The sequence below is a fragment of the Ambystoma mexicanum genome, chromosome 13 (genome assembly GCF_040938575.1).
Source record: "Ambystoma mexicanum isolate Mex_15411 chromosome 13, UKY_AmexF1_1, whole genome shotgun sequence".
Classification (NCBI taxonomy): Eukaryota; Metazoa; Chordata; class Amphibia; order Caudata; family Ambystomatidae; genus Ambystoma; species Ambystoma mexicanum.
The window spans coordinates 285,258,574-285,282,245 of NC_090938.1; the positions used below are offsets into that span (position 1 = coordinate 285,258,574).

At 47.6% G+C, this 23,672-nt stretch overlaps 1 protein-coding gene across 4 annotated transcripts in view; it reads right to left on the reverse strand.

Annotated features, from left to right (window-relative positions):
• The window catches only part of LPCAT4 (lysophosphatidylcholine acyltransferase 4), a 2,084,283-nt gene extending 2,073,846 nt beyond the window's left edge, over nt 1–10,437 (reverse strand). For 2 of the 4 annotated variants that reach the window (XM_069633763.1, XM_069633762.1), the window contains exon 1: nt 10,280–10,428. In XM_069633763.1, the coding sequence (XP_069489864.1) occupies nt 10,280–10,372 (93 nt within the window). In that variant the 5' untranslated portion in view covers nt 10,373–10,428. Of the gene's footprint in view, nt 1–9,780; nt 10,216–10,279 lie in introns of those variants that run through there. The other 2 variants (XM_069633760.1, XM_069633761.1) reach the window with 2 other exon arrangements.
• Nucleotides 10,438–23,672: the final 13,235 nt, after the last annotated feature.

A 23,672-nucleotide genomic window follows, 5' to 3' on the forward strand; every position in this document is an offset into this window, starting at 1 on the left:
CATACCAAACCTACGGCAGACTTATTCTAAAACAGGCTATACAGCTAGTTAGGGGAAGCAAGACCCAGTTGGGGGCACTCTTACATTTATAGCCTAACAAGAATAGTAAAGTGAGCCAACAGCATTACTTATGGGAAGAGAGGGACCCAATTCACAAGTGGCAAGTAAATTAACCTCTCATCTACCTTCTGTTAGAATGGCAAAACTGTTTCTAAAGAAAAGTAAGACTTTCACTACACTGATTAAGAATGGCACAGCTATTGAGAGTAGGTAAAACCTAAGGCAGACTTATTCTAAACAGGCTACATGGCAAGTTAGGGGAAGCAAGACCCAGTTGGTACACGTATACACTTATTTTGTGAAAGAAACAGTTAGGTGAAGCCAACAGCATTACTTAACCAATTCACAGGTGAGTAAAATAACCTTACATATACTTTTCAGAATGACAGAACACATTCAAGTTAAGTAAGAACTTTTGTAACTGATCGCTCTAAGAGTTACAGTTACCAACTGACTATTTTACAAGTAAGTACACTTTTCCACACTGGTTATGCTTTTCAAGGCAGATCCCTTTAATTATCCAGCCCTTCCCTACTCTATGGCATGAGTTCTCACAGAGGCGGAGAGGGACCCTATTGGTCAAGGCACCAGCTGTAGGCAGGGTGAGATAGTGCTCAGTTGCAGGAGAAGTTCAGAGTTCCTGAGGAAGACTATTCAAACAAGTTCACTTTAAAGTTAGTTGAGGGTCCAGAGACTTGTGAGAAGACACCCTAGGAAGATTCAAGCAGTGGGCCTGGGTGAACTGGATGAGAGGACGCACAATCACAAGAAACAGCCCCACGCTTTACGATCACACAGGCTTAAGTTAAGTAAATACCACAGCCAACACAGCACCTCAGCACAGAAGAAGAGTTGCAGCAGAGGAGGCATCAGGATCTGCAGTCAAAAACCCAGTCACTTGACATCCTTTATCGTGAAGACTGAAGACTGGACACTGGAAGGGCTTCTGCAGCAGGAATCTACGGGGAAGGCTCCAGGCAAAGTTTTCTTCACGACTGGATGAGGCTCTGGTTTCCCTTTTCAGGAGCCAGAAGACTGAATATTGCTGATTGGATTCCCATCATTTGCAAGGTCTAGCACTCTGGTGAGGGGACTTTGACTCGATTCACGTCTCTGGAGGTCCAGCAGGATGCCACCAAAGTTTCAGCTCGATTAGGAAGATGAGGTCCCAGTGAATTGGGGTATTACAGCCCTGCAAGGTCGCAGCACAAAGTGGGATGGCTCAAAATGTAGGTCTTCTTGAGTCTAGTGGATCTCACCAGGCTCTTGTTCGGGGGCTGTCCTTTTTGGGATCCCCAGGTTGATTGAAAGGGTAACAGCAGGCTCCAGGTACACAACAGGCTCTCTGATCACTGGAAATTGCTATGGCCGTCGTTTCTTCATCTTCCTCTTTGGGTTCGGCTCCAGTGGTCGACTTGTCAGCAGCTTCCAGGTTCGTAGTATTTATCAGGGACTACAGCACACCCCATTCTCTCCCTGCATTTTACAGCAAGGGGGCGGTCTGGCTTTCCAATCAGGACAGTCAGCCCCCCACTGGTGAGTAGTTTCCTTTCAGGCAAGGTGGAAGACAAAGGGCTGCAGAGTTTCCCTCGCTTCCTGCCTTTCCAGACACTCTGGAGCAGGGGCTGGGAATCCACAGGATTACTGCCGAAAACAAAAACAGCCACTGAGGTCATTCCCATCTAGAATGGCAGGGGAAGACCTCAAACACCAAGCGCACAAGAAATTGTGAAAAAAGGAGCCCACCATTTTAGAAAAATGGTGGCCCCTTTGTGCATTACGGAGGCAGAATCAACTGCCTGCGAGTAATAAAGACTAAAAGCCATAAAAGCTAAAATGGCTGCCACCAGCCATTCATGTAAAACTAGCAATTTTAACAAAATGTTACCAGGTAAGTAAGAAAAGAGATATTGTATCCCTAGCACTCCACATAAGGTGGGGTGTGCTGGCTCACTATATAAAATGTAAAGGGGGATGAATATCCATCTTTACTACTTGGGAACTGTAGTTCACCAAAGTATATGAAAGAGAAATGAACAGGGGAGCCCATTGGGGCAACCCAGCCTAAGCCCAGAAGTTGTAAGAAACTATAACTTCAACCAGAGACTCTGGAGAGACATAAATGGTTGCACATATTTTTTTTTTTTTATTTTTTTTTTTACAAAAAAGTAAAATACTAGTTAAGAGGGAGAACAACAATCCCCTTCACCTAGGGACAAGGTAAAATAGTTACTTAGTCAATGCAAAACGTTCTGGGGTTGACATCAGTCCAGAGGATTTGGGGTCGACACAAGTCCGGAGGATTTATCATTGTAATGAAAATTTTACCCAACAGTGCAGCCCCATCTATGTTGATTATATCTGCCAAAGCAAGTGTGGCGGGCATACGACATGTGGTGTTTGCCATGGTATTTTCTCACGTCCTGTGAAAAGGCCCCATATAACGACTATTTATAATTTGAACACCAAGCTGCCCACTAAATGCTTAGCTCTATTTAATCACAAATTGCACATTCCAACAACATGTGAAAGCATGACAACAAAGCTGAAGTACAAGCAGCCCGCAAAAACATAAGATAGACAAGGTGGCCCCACCAACCTACACAAAATTGTATGTAATCGGAGACGGGCCATGTGGAAGCATGACAAAAGCAATACAAGACAATCAAGTCTAAAGACATGTGGCCAGCCACCACAGCAGACATCAGCCGATCAAATTGTCAAACAGAGGACAGAAAAAATAATTACACTGGGTTAATTACCCATGCTTACCAATGGAAAGAGGTCCAGCAGCAATAAAAGCATATCATGGTCGTGGTGGTCCTCTGGTACCCAACCAGCCAGGTAGACGGTTGTGACAGAGGCAGCCAACTGCTACGGAACACACCAAATCAAGACAATTTGCTACCCTGGGTGAGCCAGCAGGTCTGTACCCCTCAAATCATAGTACAAGTTAACTGGTAAAATGAAAACAACCTAGCATTGGCCATTGCCCGGTGGGCTCTAATGGTTGCCATTAAGAACCATTAAGGCCCTGAGAGTCAAAGGGAACCGGGCAAAGATTCACATTTCGTACATACAAAACAAAACATCAGAGCTGTGTAAAATGAACTGTTCGACTAGGAACAGTTTCAGGTGCACAAAATCGACAGAGTGCGTGCAGAATAACCAAAATGCCAGCACGAATTCCGGGATGGGCAAAAGTTCCACCAGTGGGGGAAATTAACGTAAAAACGTGAAAAGACTGTTTCCGCAATTCACGTGCAATTGAAATCCGAGACGAATTTCACCCGTTTGCTTTGCCACAGTAAATTTGATCCATAGCTAGTCACAGTACTCATTGTAGTATGCTAGAGGTCTTTAACCTCAAAATGACCAGGGATAAGGAAACGAGAAGCAGATAGAAGAGGGCAGCAGGAAGATGGGGAGCCTTCAAGATAGAAAGTATGACTAGGGGTCATTGTAGGATTACTTATTGGCAATATTGGTTACTCCTTTGCCGACTCTTCCTCATCCCAGTACTTAGGGTTGAGGCTTGTCTTCACGCAATTGACTCCAAGCTTTCATCTATGTCCCCCTCCCTGGGCATGATTAGCACCCAACCTACCTACAGGCTCCGGTATTCAAATGTCGCTGCTGAAGCACAGGACCCTTCCCTAAAAGGAGAGAGATCCATACTGAGACGAGGAAGAGTAGGTCTAGGAGTAATAAAGATTACCAGTAAGTAATCCAACTATTACCTTTATGGCCCTCTTCCTCGTCCCAGCCCTCACCTTTGCAATATATCAAAGCCATTAAGCACAGACTGCTTGCACTACACCCATCACCACCACACTTTATTGAAGCAGAAGAAAACAGCCATGAAGCACAGAGCCCCTCAGTGCGTCTACCAAACTCAGCACCCATAAGAAGTGGCCTGCAGATTGTCCACATTCAGTCTAATGCCTCAAAGGTGTTGAGGGGAGACTCAGGGGGCCGACCTGCAGATCTCCAGGAGTGACACACCCTCCACACTGACCTAAGAAGCTGCCATACCCCTAGTGTAACTACCCTGCACCGGCCCGGGGTTTCAACGTCTTCAGGCCATGGGCCATCAGAAGGACTTCCTCAATTCTTCGCTGTGGAAGCAGGTTATCAGATTTCCAAAAGGGCTCAGTGAGAATTCAGGTACTAATCGCAGCAAGCCCGATCGCTCAAACCTCCACACCGACCATTGAATAAAGTGGCAGGAGACGTGGTCCTGAGGGCTGTAATGAATTGAGGGTATTTGTCCCTTCTCCCCAAAGGGGAGCCTGCCCCTTTGACGCTAGAGAGACAAGCTCAGTTCGTAAGGCCCACCACAGGGATCTGGGAAAGTTGGACCTCTTTGGGAGAGACTCCACCTTAGGGTACAAAGACTCCTGTTCCTCTGAGGAACTCCCTAGACCAATACCCAAAGTAGCATATATGGGACTATCAGATAAGAAGATTATAAGATCCAGAGCCTCGGCTGAAAGAATATCCCATTATGCACATGGACGAGGAACTCTCTCTCTTTAAGGAGAGATACACATTTAACTGAGATGAGTAGGCGGAAGAGAGAGAGCACGCCAAGCTGAGGCGAGGCACAGAGGAGAGAGAAGAGTATAAGCAGGGGAAGCTCCCTGATGACTCGGAGCCAAGGAGAGCTGCGAAGCCGCCTACTTTCATTAGAGTCCTGAACGCCAGATGGAGACGCCTGAGGCCTGGTGTTAGTAGAGAGAAGCAGAGGAGAGGGGAATCCTTGTCCCAGTGGTGTCGTGACCACAACAACTTCATGGTGGGCAGTGCGCCGGTCAAACAGCACCAAAACCACCCAGCTGTGGAGTCAACGAGACAACCTACATCGCGCATCCAAACCCAGTCACAACGAGAGAGGACTGAGGGTGGGAGATGGAGAATATTAAGAAGTACGAGAACCAGAGCAGGCGCAGAGCCCGATAACGTTTCCATGCAGAATCAGAGGAAACCGGAGGAACAGGATGACGCCGGGGCATCATTACGAAGCAAGAGAAAGACATCTCAGTGGAACTGACGAGATATTGAATATAAAGCCAATAATGTGGAACTGTGCTAATCTGATAAAGAGAGTAATGAATAAGGTTAAAAGAGGGACCATTAACCACTGAGAACAAATAGCCTGGGAAGAGGGGAAAGTACCCCAGGGCTCAAGAATGCAATAAACCAGAGAGAAAAGCCTATACATATGAATGGGAAGTAAAACACACTGAACCACATAAGAGGAGCAATTAACAAAGTGAGCAACCCCAGGAAGGGGAGGCCTAGTTCAAAACCTGAGAAAGAGTGAAAAAGACTGTGGAAAGACTTGTCACCAAAGGAGAGTCAAAACCCAAGCACATTGTGAAAGAGTTGCAAGCTCTGGTGGCAAGAGACTAAAGATATTGAAGAAAACTTTGTACTTCAGAAGGGACATTGCCATAAGAGACAAACTGGAGAGAGGAGAGATTCTCAGAGGATAAGTTAAGTTAGTTAAAACAGTGGTAGGGTCAGGTAGAATTAGGAGGACATTTGAGACTTCCTGACGACGCAGTAGACCCTTAGGTTATTTATATAAGTAGGGACCACCCTTTAGCAAGAGGGAAAGTTAGTTCTTATCTTTATTGTTTTAATAAATACCAGTCAAAATGTCTCCCAAGTTTCCGCCTACTTCTTCTGACTCACCGTCGGGTACAGAAATTGGGGGAAGGGGGGCAACCGGGGGAATCAGCCAATGTTGTGCCACTCCAGCAGAGATAGAAGCCAGCTTTGCTGTGGACAAAAAACATCCCCCTGACCCTCCTCAAGACGCCTGATATTAAGAGAAATGGGAGGAAAGGCATACAGCAACATCTGGGCCCAGTCCAACAACAACACATCCATTCTCCAGGCGACTAGAACTGGGAAATGAGCCTGGAGACCTGGGCATTTGGGGTGGGGGGCAAATATCTATCCCCGGGGTCCTGAACCTCAGACAGATTTCTGAGAAGTCTAGATCCTGTAAGGAGCATTCCCACTCCCCCAGGAAATTTCCACCGATCTGGTCCATCACCATAATTTCCATCCCCTTGATATGGACCATTTCTAGGCACAAGAGGGCCTTCTCTGCCCACAAAAGAATGTCCCTCGCCAGAACATGCAGGGCCACGACCTACGTCTTCCACTGCCTGTTGATGTAAAACAGGGCCGTAGTATTGTCTGTGCACATGACCACCGTCTGGCACTCCCTTCAACATGTCCTTGGAGTCTTTCGGGGCCCGCCTTATAGCTGGCAGCTTCTTCCAATTGGAGGATGGGTGGAACGCAAACCGAGACCATCATTCCTGCTAGTGTAGGTTGCACACTGTGGCTCCCAAACTTGCGCCGCTGGCGTTTGTAAGGATGATCCTTTGAGAATGAGGCCAAGCTTACGCCCTGTCGGAGGCGAGACAAGGACCTCCTACAAGGCAGGCGAGATGGGGATGGCCTGCTGGAAGGAGGGGACACAATGTCTGAGGATGTTAATCAGAAGGGATTTCAGGTGCAGGTGAGCCCAAGAAACCACAAAGACTCAGGAAGCCAAGTGGCCTTGGAGCGTCTGCAGCTACCTCTGTCCTTTACCAAGACTTGCTTCAGGAGATGCTGCAGGCACGCAGCTTTGTCCAGGGGGAGCCGAGCCCTGCCACAATAAATTGCAGAGTCCTGGAGTGGGACAGATGAGACATGCCCTTGTTGATCGGGAAGCCCCAGTCTTCGAGGGCCTGACAGACCCTGCAGAGGTGCCTGGACGTCAGCTCACAAGATGCAGCCTTAACCAGCCAGTTGTCCAGATACGGAAAAACATGCACACCTTCCAGATGTAAGACCCCCCAACAGAGGCGCAAGGAGCTTGGTAAAAACCATGGGGGCCGACTTCCGAATGGCAGGACTTTGAAATTGAAATGGTTCGGACCCATCCTGAGCCTCAAACTTCTGGTGACTCCTGTAGATGGGAACGAAGTAATATGTATCCTGGATGTCGACGGATGCCAACCGATCCCCCCTGTGGATAGATGACCTTCTGTAGGGTCCCCATCTTGAAGGGGTAAGACTGGGTGTACTAGTTTAAGGTCCTTAGGTTTGTGATCAGTCGAGACTTGTGGTCGGGCTTTGGAACAAGGACTCCCTTGAATAGAAGCCCCGACCCTGCTGCGCCCTGCGGTTCTGGACAACAAACTTTTTCAATGGGAGATCCAGGGTCACTTCTTCCATTGCCTCTCGCTTTAGCTGAACCTTGGTAACCAGCGTCCAAACTGTCCCGAGCCCCAGGGAATGGATGAGAACTGAACATGTACCCCACCCGGACCTCCCATTTGGCCCAAGCATCCAAGGCCCACAGGTCTCAGATCTTGAAAAAGCAGGCCAGTCTGCCGCTAACTGTAGTTATCAGGACTTATGTCCCTTGGGAGGAGAGCACGCCTTTTTAAAGGAATGCTGAAACCCGATTTCCTGTTGACCATGGGGTCCTCTTGAAGGGTCAATGCCCTGAGATTTCGCGGTGGAGGAATGGTTTTTCTGCAACTTGTCCATGTGCTCGTCAGCCTTAGTGACACAATGCACCTTAAATTCCAAAGAGTCCCCAAAATGTTTTGCCCCTTTGAAGGGTGGCATCATGGCAGCGGATTTCTGGGCGCCCTCAGATTTCCAATCCTGGAGATGCATGTGCCGTCTCCCTGAGAAGGTAGACCTGATAGCCATGGCCGTACCCGACTCCATCATTATAAAGATCTGACACAAACTCCACCGATCTCTGCATCTCAGACAATGTGGAAGCGCAGTCTGAACCATTGTCAAAAGCCATCTTGAATTTCCGAAAGCCCGCCAGCACAGTCACTGCTGCTTAACACCCAAACAAATTAGACGTCATAGCCAGTTAGAAACCAGCAAAAGCCTTTTTCAAAGCAAAATCCACCTACTTGTCGATGGAGTCCCTGATGGTCGCTTCATCCACTGGCAGAGAGGACCTCCCAGCCAGGCTAGCCAGGATTTCATCCACCTTGATCGACACTGGCTGCTTGTCTTCCTCTCCCCTGAAGGAGTATAACTTGGCCATGAACCTGGGCATGGAGATGTGTTCCAAGTCCCTCCAATCCAGTAGGACCATTTTCTTAATGCCATTGATAAGAGGGAGCAGTGACTATGGCAAGTTGCAACACTGTTGAAATTAAGGATCAACAGCATCAGCCGCAGGGCAAGGGTCTCAGAGCCCCATGTGCTCCTAGATCTGTTTGAGGACCCTCTCACCATCATCTCTTTCCAGGTATTTGCTGGTAGCACTCTCCTCCTCTTGGGAAGACAAGGAACTGGAGGAAGACGAACCGGAAGGAAAGGGGGTCCTTTTCTTTCCCCCCTTCTTCCTAGAAAACTCTTGTCCTCCAGCAATTCAGTGAACAGGACCGTCAGCTCCCTTCTGGAGACCTTCCCCTTCTTGCGCTTGGTGGCCTATATACCTTTCTGTTCCAATGCATGGGTCTGGAGGACTCCTCTTCAATCTCCTCTAGATGCTTCCTCTTTTCGGAACATTTGCCCATGATGAGGGAGCACTGACAAGCCAAGACTGTTGCCTTGCGGTCACCCAGGAACCAGTGAGTCTTAAGCGCATGAAAAGCATGGAGCACTCACCCAATATGGTGCCCGGCTGGGAACCGTGAGGGACGAGCCAGCATCAGGAGGGCCGCCACTCCCTCCCCCACCCACTCCCATCCCACAACGATACCCCCTTCTACCCAACCCCCGGCACGGAACCTGTCCCAGGAGAGATGCCAGCAGAGGAGTGAGTCATCGTTTGTGCACCCGTCTTGAAAGCCCACAGGATCCAGCGCCCTGTTGGGCTTCCTATGTAGGCACGCAAACAGTTCCAATGTTTGGTGCCCAGGAGCCGAGTCCCCATGCACCGGAAACTGCACTCGGCAGGCTGAGTTCACCAGGCCCACCTTGCCCCACCGAGTGGGAGGACTGCCAAGGGGCAGGAGCCGTTGCCCCCACCCCCGTGCCCTGCACAAAAGAGAAGCCAGACAAGACCTCCACCAGAAGCACAAGAAAATAACTGGACTATGCGGGTAGGGTGGGTGGTTATACTGCCCAGGGAGGGGCAGGGCCTGGACGAAAACTTGGGGAACAGAGTTCCTGGCGGAAGGACAAGCCTTAACAATAAGTACGAGGACGAGAAAGAGGGCCGTGGAGGTAATGAAGAAAGATTACAGGAAAGTAATAAAGCACCACTGCTCAAATAATCGGCTTAATTGGAACTGTAACTGCTCCAGGTGTCCATGGCTCACAAGAAAACTCAGGGTTAGTTCTCTAGGAAACTGCCTATAGTGACAAATTGGGAGTTCCAGGAAAATAAATCATCCTTGTGGGGTTAATAAAACAAGAACTTTTGAGTCCTTTCAGAGCTTAAACAACCCATATATAAAAACAAATTATCAATATCCCTAAAGTTTACCATTAGTATTGCTGATGTGATCTGCAGGTCGCATATTCGAATCCCGCCAAGGTCGACTCAGCCTTTCATCCTTCCGAGGTCAATAAAATGAGCACCAAATTCGACTGAGTAATAAACTGTATATAAACATTTTCTATGTAAAACACTTTGGATAAAAGCGCTATATAAATCACAAGTTATTGTAGTAAAAAACTACCCAACCGGCTATCTGGTATTCATGTCTTTAACAACCATATTCGTACCTGGCGTCCACCGATATCATAAATGTCCCCAAAGGATTGAACGCTGCCAGTCATGCCTAAACCCTTCATATTAACACTTGTTTTGTTGATCACAATTAAGACTCCGTACAACGTCCACTATTTGTTAGTTACTTTATCAGCGGCCACCAATTTCGTCGGCTCCACACCAGGCTGTACTTTTTCCGGTTCGCTGTTATCCTTTACGACCGATCTCCACTAACCCCAGTGGTGCCCATCTCGTTCAATGCTCTTGCTCTCTTAATTCTCTAAGCCCTTCCCCAACTTTTTCTACGCCTTGAAGCATCTCCATGTTCTGGTTAAGGGCCCTAACAACATGCCAACATTTGGGTTAACTCGCGAGTCAGAGTTGGGGGACCGAAAGAATGATCTTTACCCACCAAGCTGTAACTTGAGTGGTGTTTTACGACCGACGACAAACATTAACATTTTTTATAAGATATTTACGCTCCAACCCTACTCCTTGTTCCTTTCTTTATACCTGCGCTCTCTGTCGCACCCCCTTCAGCCGCACTTCGTGTATGAAGGGGTTAAAGGAAGCCAGTCCAGGCGCCCCCGCCGGCTCCCAACTCATGGCTCCGTCGGACCCAAAGCCACCAAGCCCAATCCTACAGTCAAACCGGTTTTAGTCCTAGCACTGCATTAGAGCAACGGCACAATCACCTCCTCCGGGAGGCGGGGCGGCGGGAGACAGTCATTCCACGATAATAGTAGCCATCTTGGAAAAGAGAAAGTCGCCTAAACGGCGCTTGCTCGAGAACGGGCGGGCGGTGGAATTGACAAATTATAAGTAGTCTTTTATCAATTGATCAACAAATTAGTTGAACACGAAAGGAGAATTTTACATATGAAGACATTTCATGAAACTCTTTGAAATCATGACTGACAATATTATCATGCATGCCCTATTGATGTCAATATTAATTCTTTTAAGATATATTATTTCTTTTGTATGGATTTGTTTCGTGCGGTTTTGACCTAAAAAGCCCCACTTTAATCAACGCTCTACAAAGATGAACTTCTAGTTCACCCAGCACTGTGGACTGATTTACTGAGCTCTTTGACACTATTGTGTCTCTCCTCTGTGTCTATGACACCCATAACGACTCTTCCGTGCAGTTGCCGGCAACAATGTCTCATTCCAGAAACCAGTGATTTCACAGTGGTAACTAGTTCGATGTCTGAAGGAGTCAGAAAAATACAGTAAAACAAAAACTTGTCAAATAATTAATGAGTCAAAAGTTAGTACAGTTGGAGTGTGCAGAGCTCTCAAGTTTCCCATGGCCCTGTGTGAAAGGCTGTCCAATCCTCTTTTTTTCTCCGACTCATTTGAAAGATGGAAAAACTACAAGCAAAAACAGTACTGGATGGCCTTCTCACCCACGCCACCGAAACTATGGAGCTCTCTGTAGCATCGCACGTAAGTCACCCCCTTGGGACACGGTGATGCATGGACTCTGGTCAGCTGACCCAATGTGATGTGAGCGTGCATGGCGCACTAAGAAAGCGGAGGTGAAGGCTGTGATGGTGAGACGGGTCCTGGATGAGTGGCAGGAGAGGTGGGTGAGTGGGGTGAAGGGCAGGTGGATGTTCGGTGTTCGTGGGAAAGTGTCGGTGAAGGTGGATGCAGGGAGTTCAGAATGGAGGAGGGGGAGGAGGTGATGCTGAATCGGTTGAGGATAGGTCATGTGGGGCTGAATGACTGTCTATTTCGAATAGGGAAGTGTGAATCAAGGGACTGTGCGGTGTGTGGGGTGCCTGAAACGGTGGGACATTTTTTGATTAGGTGTGAGAGACATGTTGCAGAGAGAGAATTGATGAGGGTTCGGTTGACTGCGTTGGGTGTGGCTGAGCTGAGCGGGAGGGCTTTGCTGGGAGGTGTTGGGGAGAGAGGCAGGAGGAGTAGTGTGATGTTGGATTTTGTGAGGCAGACGGGGAGGTGGGAGGAGTTGTGAGTTTAAATGGAGCTAAATAATAATTAGTGGGTACGGTGCACATCATTATATAGTTTGGGGAAGCGCCTGCGTGGGTCCGCCCACGCCTCCGATAATTAAGAAGAAGAAGAAGGTTACCGTTAAACTCATATGGTGTGTGGTTATGTTTGTACTGGCGGCCTGTGCAGCGTTCCTTGCGTGCCTTCCTCCCAGCATGCAACCTCACACTGGCGATGAGGGAAGAACCCACGGCGCTCGCATGCAGCTGAAGGGAGGGACGTATGAAGGCCCGGTTGACCTGGCAGTCCCTGGAGGGAAAGGATGATTGCGCCGCCAAGATCCACGATGCCCGTGGGTGAGTGAAATAGTAAAATCAAAACTATTATCCTGGCCACACCGGACAGGAGGCACATGGAGAACATAAGGGCCACATATGCGAGTGAGCGCAGGGTGCCAAAGAAACTCACAACAGCCACGGGGTGCCTGAGACATCGTACTTCACGTGTCAACAGAGGTTAATCACCCTACTCATCATAGCATCATGTCATAGCATCATGTCAAACCCCATGCAAAACCAGGACCAGGCTGCACTGGTTCCCGCCCAGGGTTAGAAAGGGAGGGATGTGTTCCCAGTGCCCTCAATCATGCCGTTTGACACGATAGACACCACCATCCTTGGCCTGAGATGGACCTGGTGGATGAAAGAGTTTGATGTGTATCTCGGCACAGTAAGACTGCAAGAAGACAAGCTCATCCTTGGTTTGCCCACTGTCACGGCTGGGCCAGAGGTACTGGAAATCATTTTTGAATTGCCTAAGGATGTGGAATATAAATATGATGATCTCAAGAAAATTCTGAAAGAACATTTTGCAACACACCAAAACATCGACTATGATATACATGTGTTTCACACCACAACACAGCTCCCAGACGAGAGCATGGATACGTTTCTGACACGCCTTATGGCAAGGGGAAAGCATTGCGAATCCAACTATATAACAATGAGGAGGCCATCAAATCCCAAGTAATTGCAGGATGTTGATCCTTAATACTGAAAAAGAAACTGCTACAGGTGCCGCACACACAAGCGTAAATCCTCATTTTAGCAAGAACGTCCTCAGCTCTAGAGCTCCAGATATCCACATTGAGCAAAACACATATCTTCGCCCGACCATCAAAGAAGAAGGACTAAATAATATCATGACGCAGCCTATCACTCTGCACGACCCCCGGCAAGAAAAATGACAGTGTTTTTGATGTGAGTATCATCTTCCCCACGACGGGTCGTGCCTGGCCATAGGCCAAACATGCTCAGCCTGCTGGGGAGAAGATCATTTTCGAGCCATGTGTCGAAACCCAATAGCAATGAAAGCCAGCTCGTCCGAACAAGGACCACATTGGCACAGAACCCCACCCAGACACCATAGGGAAGTGAGGTTAAAAGGGCTCAAAAGACGAAATCGTAAGTAGAGACGTCACATGAGAGGAAAACATTCAGTGTCACCGGACAGCCGCCGAAAGTGCCGAAAGGGGATCCATAGGCTCTACACATCCACGCCATCCACCGTTGAGTCAGGAGCTCATTCCAGCACGGATAGACAAAAGAAAGGGTATCTGTATGCCTTAGGTAATCCAACTGTATCAGAGCACAGTCCCACACTGCCGTTATCCATTCAAGATCAAGAGTTTTAGTTCCTAGTGGATTCAGGGGCCCCAATAAATGCAATGCCAGAGTTGGAGTACCTGAAACTCAATAACAAACAGAGACTGTGAAAAGCACAAGTGGCCATTTACGCCTACTGGGCAAACAAACCACTCTGTGCCTGGGTGTGTTCAAAACCTTGTGCCATCACAAGGACAAGCATGATCGCAGAACAGTACATGATCTAGCGAAGGAAGCAGCAAGCGAATGCGTCCTAAGTCTCAAATCGGCTGTTCAAATGGGGTTAATTCACATATTAAACCAGATAATGGCAAGTACATTTCACCGGCTGCAAAAGTAGTTTCAAGCCTTCCACGACTATTCAAAGGAATTGGGAAGCTCGAGGGTCAAAGAATTAAGCTGCTCATTGATCCAACCATGAAGCCCATTGCGCAGCATTTTAGAGGAATCCCTTTCGACATCCAACATCAAGTAGAGAAAGAACTAATGGCATTAGTGGAGGGAGACATAATAGAGCCAGCGTCTGGATCAACACCATCGGTTTTGCCAGTGGTCCCAGTACCAAAAAAGAGCACAGAAGGACAGATAAGACTGTGCATGGACATGCAAGCACCCAATCAAGCAATCCTCAGAGAACAGTCAGTAACCACTCATCACTGACATGATGCATCTACTCAACGGGGCCACATCCTTTTCCTGCCTGGACTTAAAGAAAGGGTACCACCAGATTGAACTCAGTGAAGAGTTGCGTTACATTACGACATTCACCACGCACTTACGGCTCTATCGCTATAACGGCAGCAGACATTTTTCAGGAGGAGATACATAAGATCATCCATCACATACCACATTGCATTAACTATAGCAACGACATCCTGATCTTTGGGCATTCCCAGGAAACTCACGACACCACGCTGATGAAGGTGTGCGTGGCACTCGATGACGCCAACCTGACACTGAACAAAGAGAAATGTGATTTTTACAAAAGCACACTCAAGTTCTTCAGCCACATTTTTTTCAAATGGGAATTCAACCCGACCTGGACAAAATACATGCACTAACAGTGGCGTCCCTCCCTGTGAACATAGCCCAACTGAGGTTGTTCTTCTGTTTACACGATCATTACAGACCACCAGGCTCTCATCACGATCTACGGCAAGCCAACTGCACAAATTCCACCTAGGATAGCGAGATGGGGGCTGCGCCTACAAGAATACAAATACACCATACTTCACAAACCAGGGAAGGATGAAAATCAGGCGGCATATCTTCTCTCGACATCCGCTCGCCAGATCCCCATCGTCAGGCAGCAGGGTTGATGGGTACATAAACTATATTGTCCACAATGCAGTTCAACACACCATCTCCATAGCAGAATTGACGAAATGCACGGCGGAGGACGCAACACTCTCACTCGTGACATCCTGCATCGGAAATGGGCTATGGATTTCCACTGAAGATGCCATCCAAGCAAACCAGGCCATGGATGGACATTTGTTCAAAACGCTTGCCAAATCGAAAGAAGAGCTGTCCATAACTCCCTCATTCCTTATACTGAAGGGAGACCGGATCGTAGTACCAGCAACACTTCATCAATGCATAGTGGACATCGCACATGTGGGTCACCAAGGCATAGTGTCTACGAAACACATGCTCTGGAGCAAAGTATGGTTCCCAGAAATGGACAAGATGATTGAAACAACAATAAAATCTTGGCATATCTGCCTCATCCTGCTACCCCCTGCTTTCCCAGAACCACTGCACATAGCCAAAGTCCCAAAAAGAGTGTGGGAGGAAGTGGCAATAGATTTCTTCTGCCTATTAAGGTCGGGAGAGTGCGTCCTGGTTGTGCTGGACAAACACTTGCAATAACCTGAAGCCAAAGTAGTACCCTCCACAGTTGCCACGGCCATGATACCAGCCTTGGATCGAATATTCTCGGCATTCGGAGTACCAAAGGTGGTCAAGTCAGACAGTGGTCCCCCATTCAACAGCCAGTTCTTTTGGGACTTTGCCAACTATTAGGGTTTGTGGGATGTTTTTACCCATGCATACAAGCCCTACCATAAAACTGTGCAGTACTGGCATGGAAAACATCATGATGGCCAGAACTCCCCAGAGAGTGCACAGGGAAAACATGAAGAATAGGCTGCCACCCATTTTTGCCTATGTTGTGAGCACAGGAGGGCACTGCCTAAAACCACCATTGGGCTACACACACAGTAGCCTGAAATCATTGGGAATGGCAATGCTGATTGCAAAAAAAAGCAACTCAGAACTGTGGGGAATTCATTTTCTTAATCCCAAAAATGGTTGCATTACCAGTACTCACCACTATCAGAAAGCCGGCGTTTTAAAACCACCAGACTTTTGTGGAAAACTGCACAAATGAAACAAAACCAGACCAAGGAAAGACTTGCTAAGAGGTGGAAGAATGTAAAACCATATTCTGAAATGACTTGAAGGAAGTAATTATTTAATGTATAGGTACAAATTGTCAGTTTGATTTGAATGTAGAAAACTGGGAACAAAAAGTGACATTTAGCTGAAACCTGGCTTAGTGAAACTGGATTCTGCCTGACAACTACCCCCGACAGGAGAAACCTGTTCAGCCACTCCTACCAGGCCTAGCTGCATCCTGCTGCCCCTTGCCAAAAGGAGTTGTCACCTCTCTGATTAGATTAGGGGTGGAGCACCTGGGAACTGGAAGGAACAGAACAATGCAACTCCCTTGACTCAGGCAAATGTTATATTGGGGGCGTCGTAAAGTGGCTTCCTCTTGGGAGAAACTGGGGGGCAGCTGTGCCTCTGCTAGCAGCTGAGCTTGGGGGAAGTGGATAAACCAGTTATTCTACCCTGTGATGTGGGAAGCCACACCCCTTTTTGACCAGGGCATCATTTTAAAAAGATAGATAACTCATAGTGCGGACTTGTCAGAATTATATAAGTAATATCATTATTTTTGTGATTTTTCTGTGAACATTTTGAGAGGCGTTAGGACCCTGTGGTGTATTCTGGGGGGTTGCCAGCGGAAAATAGGGTCTCACTCCAAATGTCTGCATGTTAAAAATCTGAGACTTTGTCAATTAATGTCCATACTCCTTGCGCACATGTGTGTAATTTTGGGTAAATGTCCGATATTGCAAAACCAGTTAAAAAGCGCAAAATGTTGTCATTTTTGAATGCAAGCCCCCAGGAAGATCAGAGGCGGACAAGCATGGACCATAAGGAATATATAATGTGCACATGTAATTTCAACAAATTTTATATCTGGGAAAGATGTATTTGAATCAAATATAGATTTGTAGGCAAACTGACCAGGGGAGGATCCTCTGACCCATAAACAGACCTCATCATGATGACAATCCATTTCCTTCCCCCTATCATGGGAGAGGGGAGAATTGGGCCAATGACAAGTAGAGAGGGGCAGGCTTAGCTAAGCCCAGGCACACACCCATTTTAAAAACACATAAAAAGAGACTGCTGGGACAGGTAGAGACATTCAATTCCATTTGCTGCAGAGCATGCTGACCGACGACTTCACATCCAGAGATCCAACACTTAGACTTCCAAGCTAAAGAGAGACTACAGAACTTTGAACCAAGAAGGCCCACTGCAAGCAAAAGTATTTGTCAGCAGGCCTCAAAATCATTTGCAAACTATTCCACAGCCGGGCGAGCTGTCTGAATTCTTTTGCCAAGAACTCTTGCCAGTACCCAGAAAGCAGTGTTACATCCAGAATCCACTTGATCCGGACCGGAAAGCAGAGCAGTATCCAGAATCAGAGGCCGCTGAATCCAGAGAGGCTAGACCAGCAGAGCAGAGCTGACCCAGATCGCTGTGAGCAGAACCGGTGCCTGATTGACCCGCCGAGCAGACAGAACCGCAGCCGGATGTGTTGACCAGATCCGTGACGAGGCCTAGTTCAAATTTATATACTGAGTACCTAGCAGAACTGTGCAGAACCAATCTCTTAGTTAAAATAATCTAATCCAAACTATTTTAACCTAAGTAGAACTGCCTCCTAGAAATTGTGTCATCTGTCAATTTTAAAGCTGCACAGCTGTCACCTGTCATTTTGAGTTTACTTTAAATCCGAAAAACTACCTTTATTTAATCGTCCGTATCTCTGGAACCGTTTGGGCTAGGAACGAAATTTAACTTTCCTCTGAAAGCTTAGAATCTAAGCTTTCCAACGAACCTACTCCTTATACTTATTCCGCAATCACGATTCACGCACTCGCGAAATTTACCGCGATTTGCGATTTTGGCTCAATTTCTCCACTTGTCAAAATAGCAGCTCCATTCTTTCTTTTGTTAAAATCCGTTGCAACTTGGTAATAACTCATAGAGCATTGTTAAAGTGAGCCTGAACTAATATAAAGCAGCCATCACCTACTCTGAACCTCTCGAGGGAATTAAAAGCAATTTTAGCACCTTTTCACTTCCTTGCAAAGCACATTAAAGTAATTCGCCTGTGTTTAAAACTCATCCCTGTTTTCTCTAAGCTTGCTGGCGGGGAACTGAATTTCGTATTGTATTTGATTGCATTCCTGAGAACTGTGTGCTCCTCTTTCCATCTCTTCCATTTCTTACATTGCATAGGGGAGGGGGGTGAATTGCCAGAAAAAAGTGATTATCTTATCTTTTGCTAAAATCATATCAAGTATTTCTGTACTGCATTTTATTCCTCATTGCTTTTCCCTTGAAATCATAAAAGTATTTTTGCTACTTTATCCATCCTATACTAACTCCTCATTGATTGTAAAGAACTGTGCTAGTGCCAGATTACCCATTGTTGATCAACATCTTATGTCTAAGTGTACTATCAGATATTAATTTATTATAAAGTGTGATATATATATATTGTTTAAATTCTCAAATAAACCTTTTCATTTGCAAAACAAACCTACTTCTTGGCTCAGTGGGGTCAGGGGGATTCTAAAAGGGGGGTGTTATACAAGGGTGGTCATCCAGAGTACTGAACTAGACATAAAAATACATTAATAAGGGTTTTCCTCAGCATCCCAGACTAGGCATTGACTTGGCTGTAGTGTTGATTGAATATCGCTTACAGGTTTCCAACACTGCAAGGTCACTCCTCTCTGGCCACAGGCGAATGGAGTTGTGGAGCGATTTCTTTCAAACATCAAGAGAGCCAGTATTGCAACCATCACACACATGCCTATAGAACAAGCTCTGTGCCAACTCCTAAGAGACTATCGCAACATGCCACACAACTCAACAGGGACATTCCCGGCTGAATTAATGTTTGGCCGCCCCGTGCATTCGAGAGTGCCTCAGGAGGATCATGGAACCGAGGACAGTAAGAACATAAAGTGAGGAGAAAGGATGACAGAGCAAAGCAAATAATGAAAACATATGCAGATAAAAGGAGAAGGGCACGGGCTGCAGAGTTGGCAGTCAGGGAATAGGTTCTAGTACGGCAAGTCCAAGTTCACAAGGACATGCCACCTTTTGACCCATGACCCATGACCGTCTCCCATGTCAAAGGATTCATGATAACGGGAGAAAGAGAAGGATGGGTCATAATAAGCAACAGCTCATTCTTCAGAAAGGCAGGGGATGGCACCCATCTGGTCAGCCAGACATGGAGTGAAGATGAGTATACAAATGAGATATCTGGATACCCAGCAGATGAAGATGAGTCAGAAAGAGAAGAGCACAGCATGATCGAAGAGGTCCCAGAGGAGAACAATACCACATCTCGGGCACATGCAGACCCTGCTGCATCGTTCGAAGACCCAGATGGTGGATCGAGGAAATGGGATAGGACAATGTTATTTTGGGGGGAGATGTCGGATCGCACTTAGCCACCCCGTTGGGACACAGCGATGCGTGGACTCGGGTCAGCTACCCAATGTGATGTGAGCATGCACAGCGTGCTAATAAAGCAGTTACCGTTAAACTCACATGGTGTGTGGTTGTCTTTGTACCTGTGGCCTGCACAGCACTCCCTGCATGCCTTCCTCCCAGCATGCAACCTCACACTCTCAGTGTGTTCTGTGACTTCAAAAGTGAAAGTGAACTAAGGACTGGTTTCAATCAGAAATTCTTTAAGCACTTGTAGAGTCCCTTTAGGGATGAGCTATTTCTCATTGATTATTATTATTTGTTTTTATTTTTTAATGTATTTATGTACAGGAGAATCAATGCTCTTTTGTAATTGTAATTGTTTATTTGTAAAGCGCTTATACACAAGTGAAGTGCTTCAAAGCGCTCCAGGCATGAAGGGAACAAGGGGATATCGTCGTCATTCTTAGGCCCTGAAGATTCTGAATGAGCTAACAGCAAAACCAACATACTAGGCTGGGGCGTTTCTACTAGTATAAGTGTGTGACAAAGAGTGGGGGGAGAAGCGGGGGGGCATACAAGACAAAAGGTTGGTCATCAATGCGCCTATGCATGCAGGCACAGCAAGCTAGGTAGGGGGGATAGAGGAAGACAGGACACACAAACATGCTAAGCCTAGTACATTCAGGGTCGTGCAAGTGTGCAGACAGAGGTGTAAGGGGGAGGGGGAAGTGTGCCCGGACCAGCAGGGGCCAGGGTTAAGTGCAGAGTGGGTGCCAGTCTCATGGAAGGTATACCAAGTGCAATCATGTAAGGCAGAGTGCAGAGTCCCGGAGGCAAGGGCAGGACTGGCGGGGGAGACTGGGACCTGTGAGGCTCTGTAGGTGCACCAGGCGACCAGTCAGCTGACTGAACAGGTTGGGGAAGAGAACAAAGGAGGGAAGCAGGAGAGAAGCGAATGGATGGTAGCAAGGGAGAGGGAGAGAGAGAGGAAGAGAAGAGGAATGTCTTGAGGAGTTTTCGGAACTTAAGGAGGTCCGCCTCAAGACGGAGAGAGGTAGGTAGGCTGTTCCAGAGCGAGGCCCCTGGAGACGATAAGGATCTACCCCCAAATCTCTGTTTGAAAAAGCGGCTCACCTGCAGAGATTTGGAGGAGGCTGAGCGGAGGGCTCTGGAAGGAGAGTATTTAGGAAGAGAGCATTGTAGATAGTAGGGGCCCCGGCCCCAGAAAGCCCTTTGGACTATGCAGAGGGACTTGAACTTTATTCTTGCACCCACAGGGAGCCAGTGGAGGGATTTCAGTGCCAGAGAGATGCAGTCCCTGGGCTTGAGGCCAAGGATAACTCTTGTGGTTCTGTTGTGGATAAGTTGTGGATAAGTTGAAGAGGTGGAAGAGTAGAGGTGGGAATATTGAGAAAGAGACTGTTGCAGTAGTACAGTCTGGAGAGAACCAAGGCTCGGAAGACAGTGAGCCTGTGGGGAAAGGTGAGAAAGGGTAGAATACCTATGAGGATGCAGTTGGTAGTGGAACTTTTTGGACATGTCTGAGATGTGAGAAGAGAAGGAGAGAGTAGAGTCGAAGATGACTGCCAGATTTTTTGCTTCACTAGTGGGTGAGGGTGCAGGACCAAGGGTAGTCGGCCAGAGTGAAAGTGGGAAAATAGGTGCAGGGGGCCCTATGAGGATGATCTCTGTTTTACTGGCATTAAGGCAGAGATCATTGTCAGCACACCAGGACTGAATTGCAGCCAGACAGTCCGGGATGAGCGAGGAGGAGGAAGAGGCCGAGGGTAGCCTGAAAGAGAGCTGTGTGTCATCTGCATAACACTGAAAGTTGGAGGTGAAGGCAGAGATCATATGGGCCGAAGGGTCCATGTAGAATTCGAAGAACCAGGGGGATAGATTAGATCCCTGGGGGACACCACAAGTAGAGAGTAACAGCGGAGAGAAAGGAACCAAGGTCTAACTGGGAACGACGGTCAGAGAGAAAGGATGCTAGCCACGCTAGTGCTTGATCAGTGATGCCCAGGGTCTCACAGAGATGGGAGATCAGGATGTTATGGTTTCCCATATCGAAAGCAGTGGAGAGGTCAAGAAGAATGAGGACAGAGAAAGAGTTACAGTCAATGTTTGAGAGCAGGTCTTCACGGGTGTTCAGAAGACCAGTTTCCGTGCCTCTGGAGGCTCTAAAGCTAACAAGTCTATATTGCCTTTGCAGAAGACGGCAGGCCAGCTTGTCAGAGGGTGCGCCTGAAGATCCCCATTTCTGTTCTGCTGCCCTGGACTTGCATTTAAGGTCAGCCAGGTCAGAGTTGTACGAAGAGTTGCACTTTTTGGCAGCTTTCAGTCGGACCCTCATGACAGGGGCAAGGATGTCGAAGGTGTTCGAGATGGAAAAGGTGAAAGTTAGAGACGGCTGTATCAGGGTGGGAGTCAGCCGCAAAAGTAGGAGGAGGAGAGTAGATGGAGGCAAAGGCTGCCACTGACCCTTTTTTCATGGGTCGGATGACCTTGAAGGTTGGAGGCAATGCAGGGTGTGCCAGTGCTTAAGCAGAGGAAAGCTTCAAGTGATAGGAGAGAAGAGAGTGATCCGTCCGTGAGAGCGGGGTGTTGAGAGGAATAGAAAGAGGAATGTCTGTGGAGATAAGAGCTCCCAAGGTGTGGCCGGCAGTGTACGTTGGACCAGATGGTAGAAAGGAGAGAGAGAGCAAGTTGCATAGGTTGCTGAAAACTCCTGAAGAGTCAGGAGAGTCAAGATGGATGTTGAGATCCCCCAACAGGAGGAGTTGGGAGGAGGAGGATAGGAGAGAAGATGCCAGGTCTGTCCATTCCAAGAGGAAGAGGGTGGACTGGCACGGGGCCAATAGAAGGTGGCCAGAATAAGAGAGGAGACGCGAGAGAGAGAGAGCCTTCAGAACAGGCATTCAAAAGAGGAATAGGCCTGAGTGGGGATGGTGGAGACAGGGATCCACTCTCGAAAGATTAGGGCAACTCCCCCTCCTGGTCTGTTCGCCCTGGGTTCAGAGAGAATTTTGTAGCCTTCAGGGAGGAGAGTGTCAAAGCTCCTGATAGAGCTGTCCATAAACCAGGTCTCTGTGAGAGCAAGTACATCAAGGTCCAGGTGTTTCAGGAGGTGGCAGATGTCGGAAGAGTGCTTGACTGCAGAGCGAGAGTTAAACGTGGCAACGTGGAGCAGATTGCCCTTTCGAAAAAAAGACTTATGGAGGGTGCAAGGGACAGAGGTCCCCACCGTAAGCGGCACAGGTGCCAGAGAGATAGAGGCAAGAGAAGGCAGAAGACGGGTCCCTTGTCTGCCGACGGGAGTGCAGACAAGGGAGCCAGGACAGTGGTAGATGGCAGGGGAACCAGTGAGGAGGAAGGTTGAAAGTTGATAAGGCGAGGGAGGAGCTTATCAAAAAGAAGGAGGCTGTGTTGAGGCCCTTGTACAAAGACGGTACCATTGCGATAGACATTTACGATGACCCTGGAGGTCGAGGAGAAGGCAAGAAGGACCTCCCAGCGGGTGCCACCATTGATGTGAGAGGAAGAGTATGGGGAGATCAGAGCGACCATATGTAGAGTCCTAAGGTCGTGGGAGGGAATGACAGAGTATGTCTGTGAGAGTCTCTCTGGCAGATGCACTGACGTAGGTGTCAGCGATAGAAAGGCCTGGGTTGGAGCCTAGTGTGTGTGTGTCCTTCATAAGCTTCCTCCTGCCAGACCTAGTGAGCAGTGAGGGATAGAAGATAGAGAAACAGAGCAAATAGGAGAGATAGAGAGCGCCATTGTGAAGGGGGCAAGGTGTGGTGCACTTAACCAGGCTGAGCAACTGGGGCACGTGGAAGGGAGTTGAAGGGAAAGTGCAGGTGCACAAGGAACACAATATGAATGGGAAAGCAGTGAGAGCTAAAAGGGGGAGTTTAAGGAAGCAAGAAGCAAAGACAATACAAGAGTAAGGAAGTAGATTGGATATCTAACTAGCAGAACATAATAATGCAGGATGGAAGCACACCTGCATTCGATTTTCGAACAACAGACACAATCAATGCAGGATGAAAAGCAAACCTAAATTTGATTTTTGAACAACAGACACAATCAATGCAGGAGGAAAGCACACCTATTTCGACTTTTGAGACACAGCTATTAAACCAACGCAGTAAAGAAGTGATGGCAGTGTGGAGGGGGCTCAGGAAATGCAAGGCGTCAATCTACTGGGTAGGTCATCAAGTACAAGGTGGCATATGGCAACAGAGATAGGGCAATGAGAATGCTTAGGAGGCAGAGGGTGGGAGTCACAGAGAGATGAGATAGGCAAAGAACAGATCACAAAAGTATGTATAATAGATAAGAAATCAGATTTATGAGGAAGCAGTGAGCCTCTTACAATGGGGTGAGTTTGAGTTACATTCTGACCTGGTTGTGGAGGGGAGTACATGGAACAGTTACCGGGGCATACATAGACT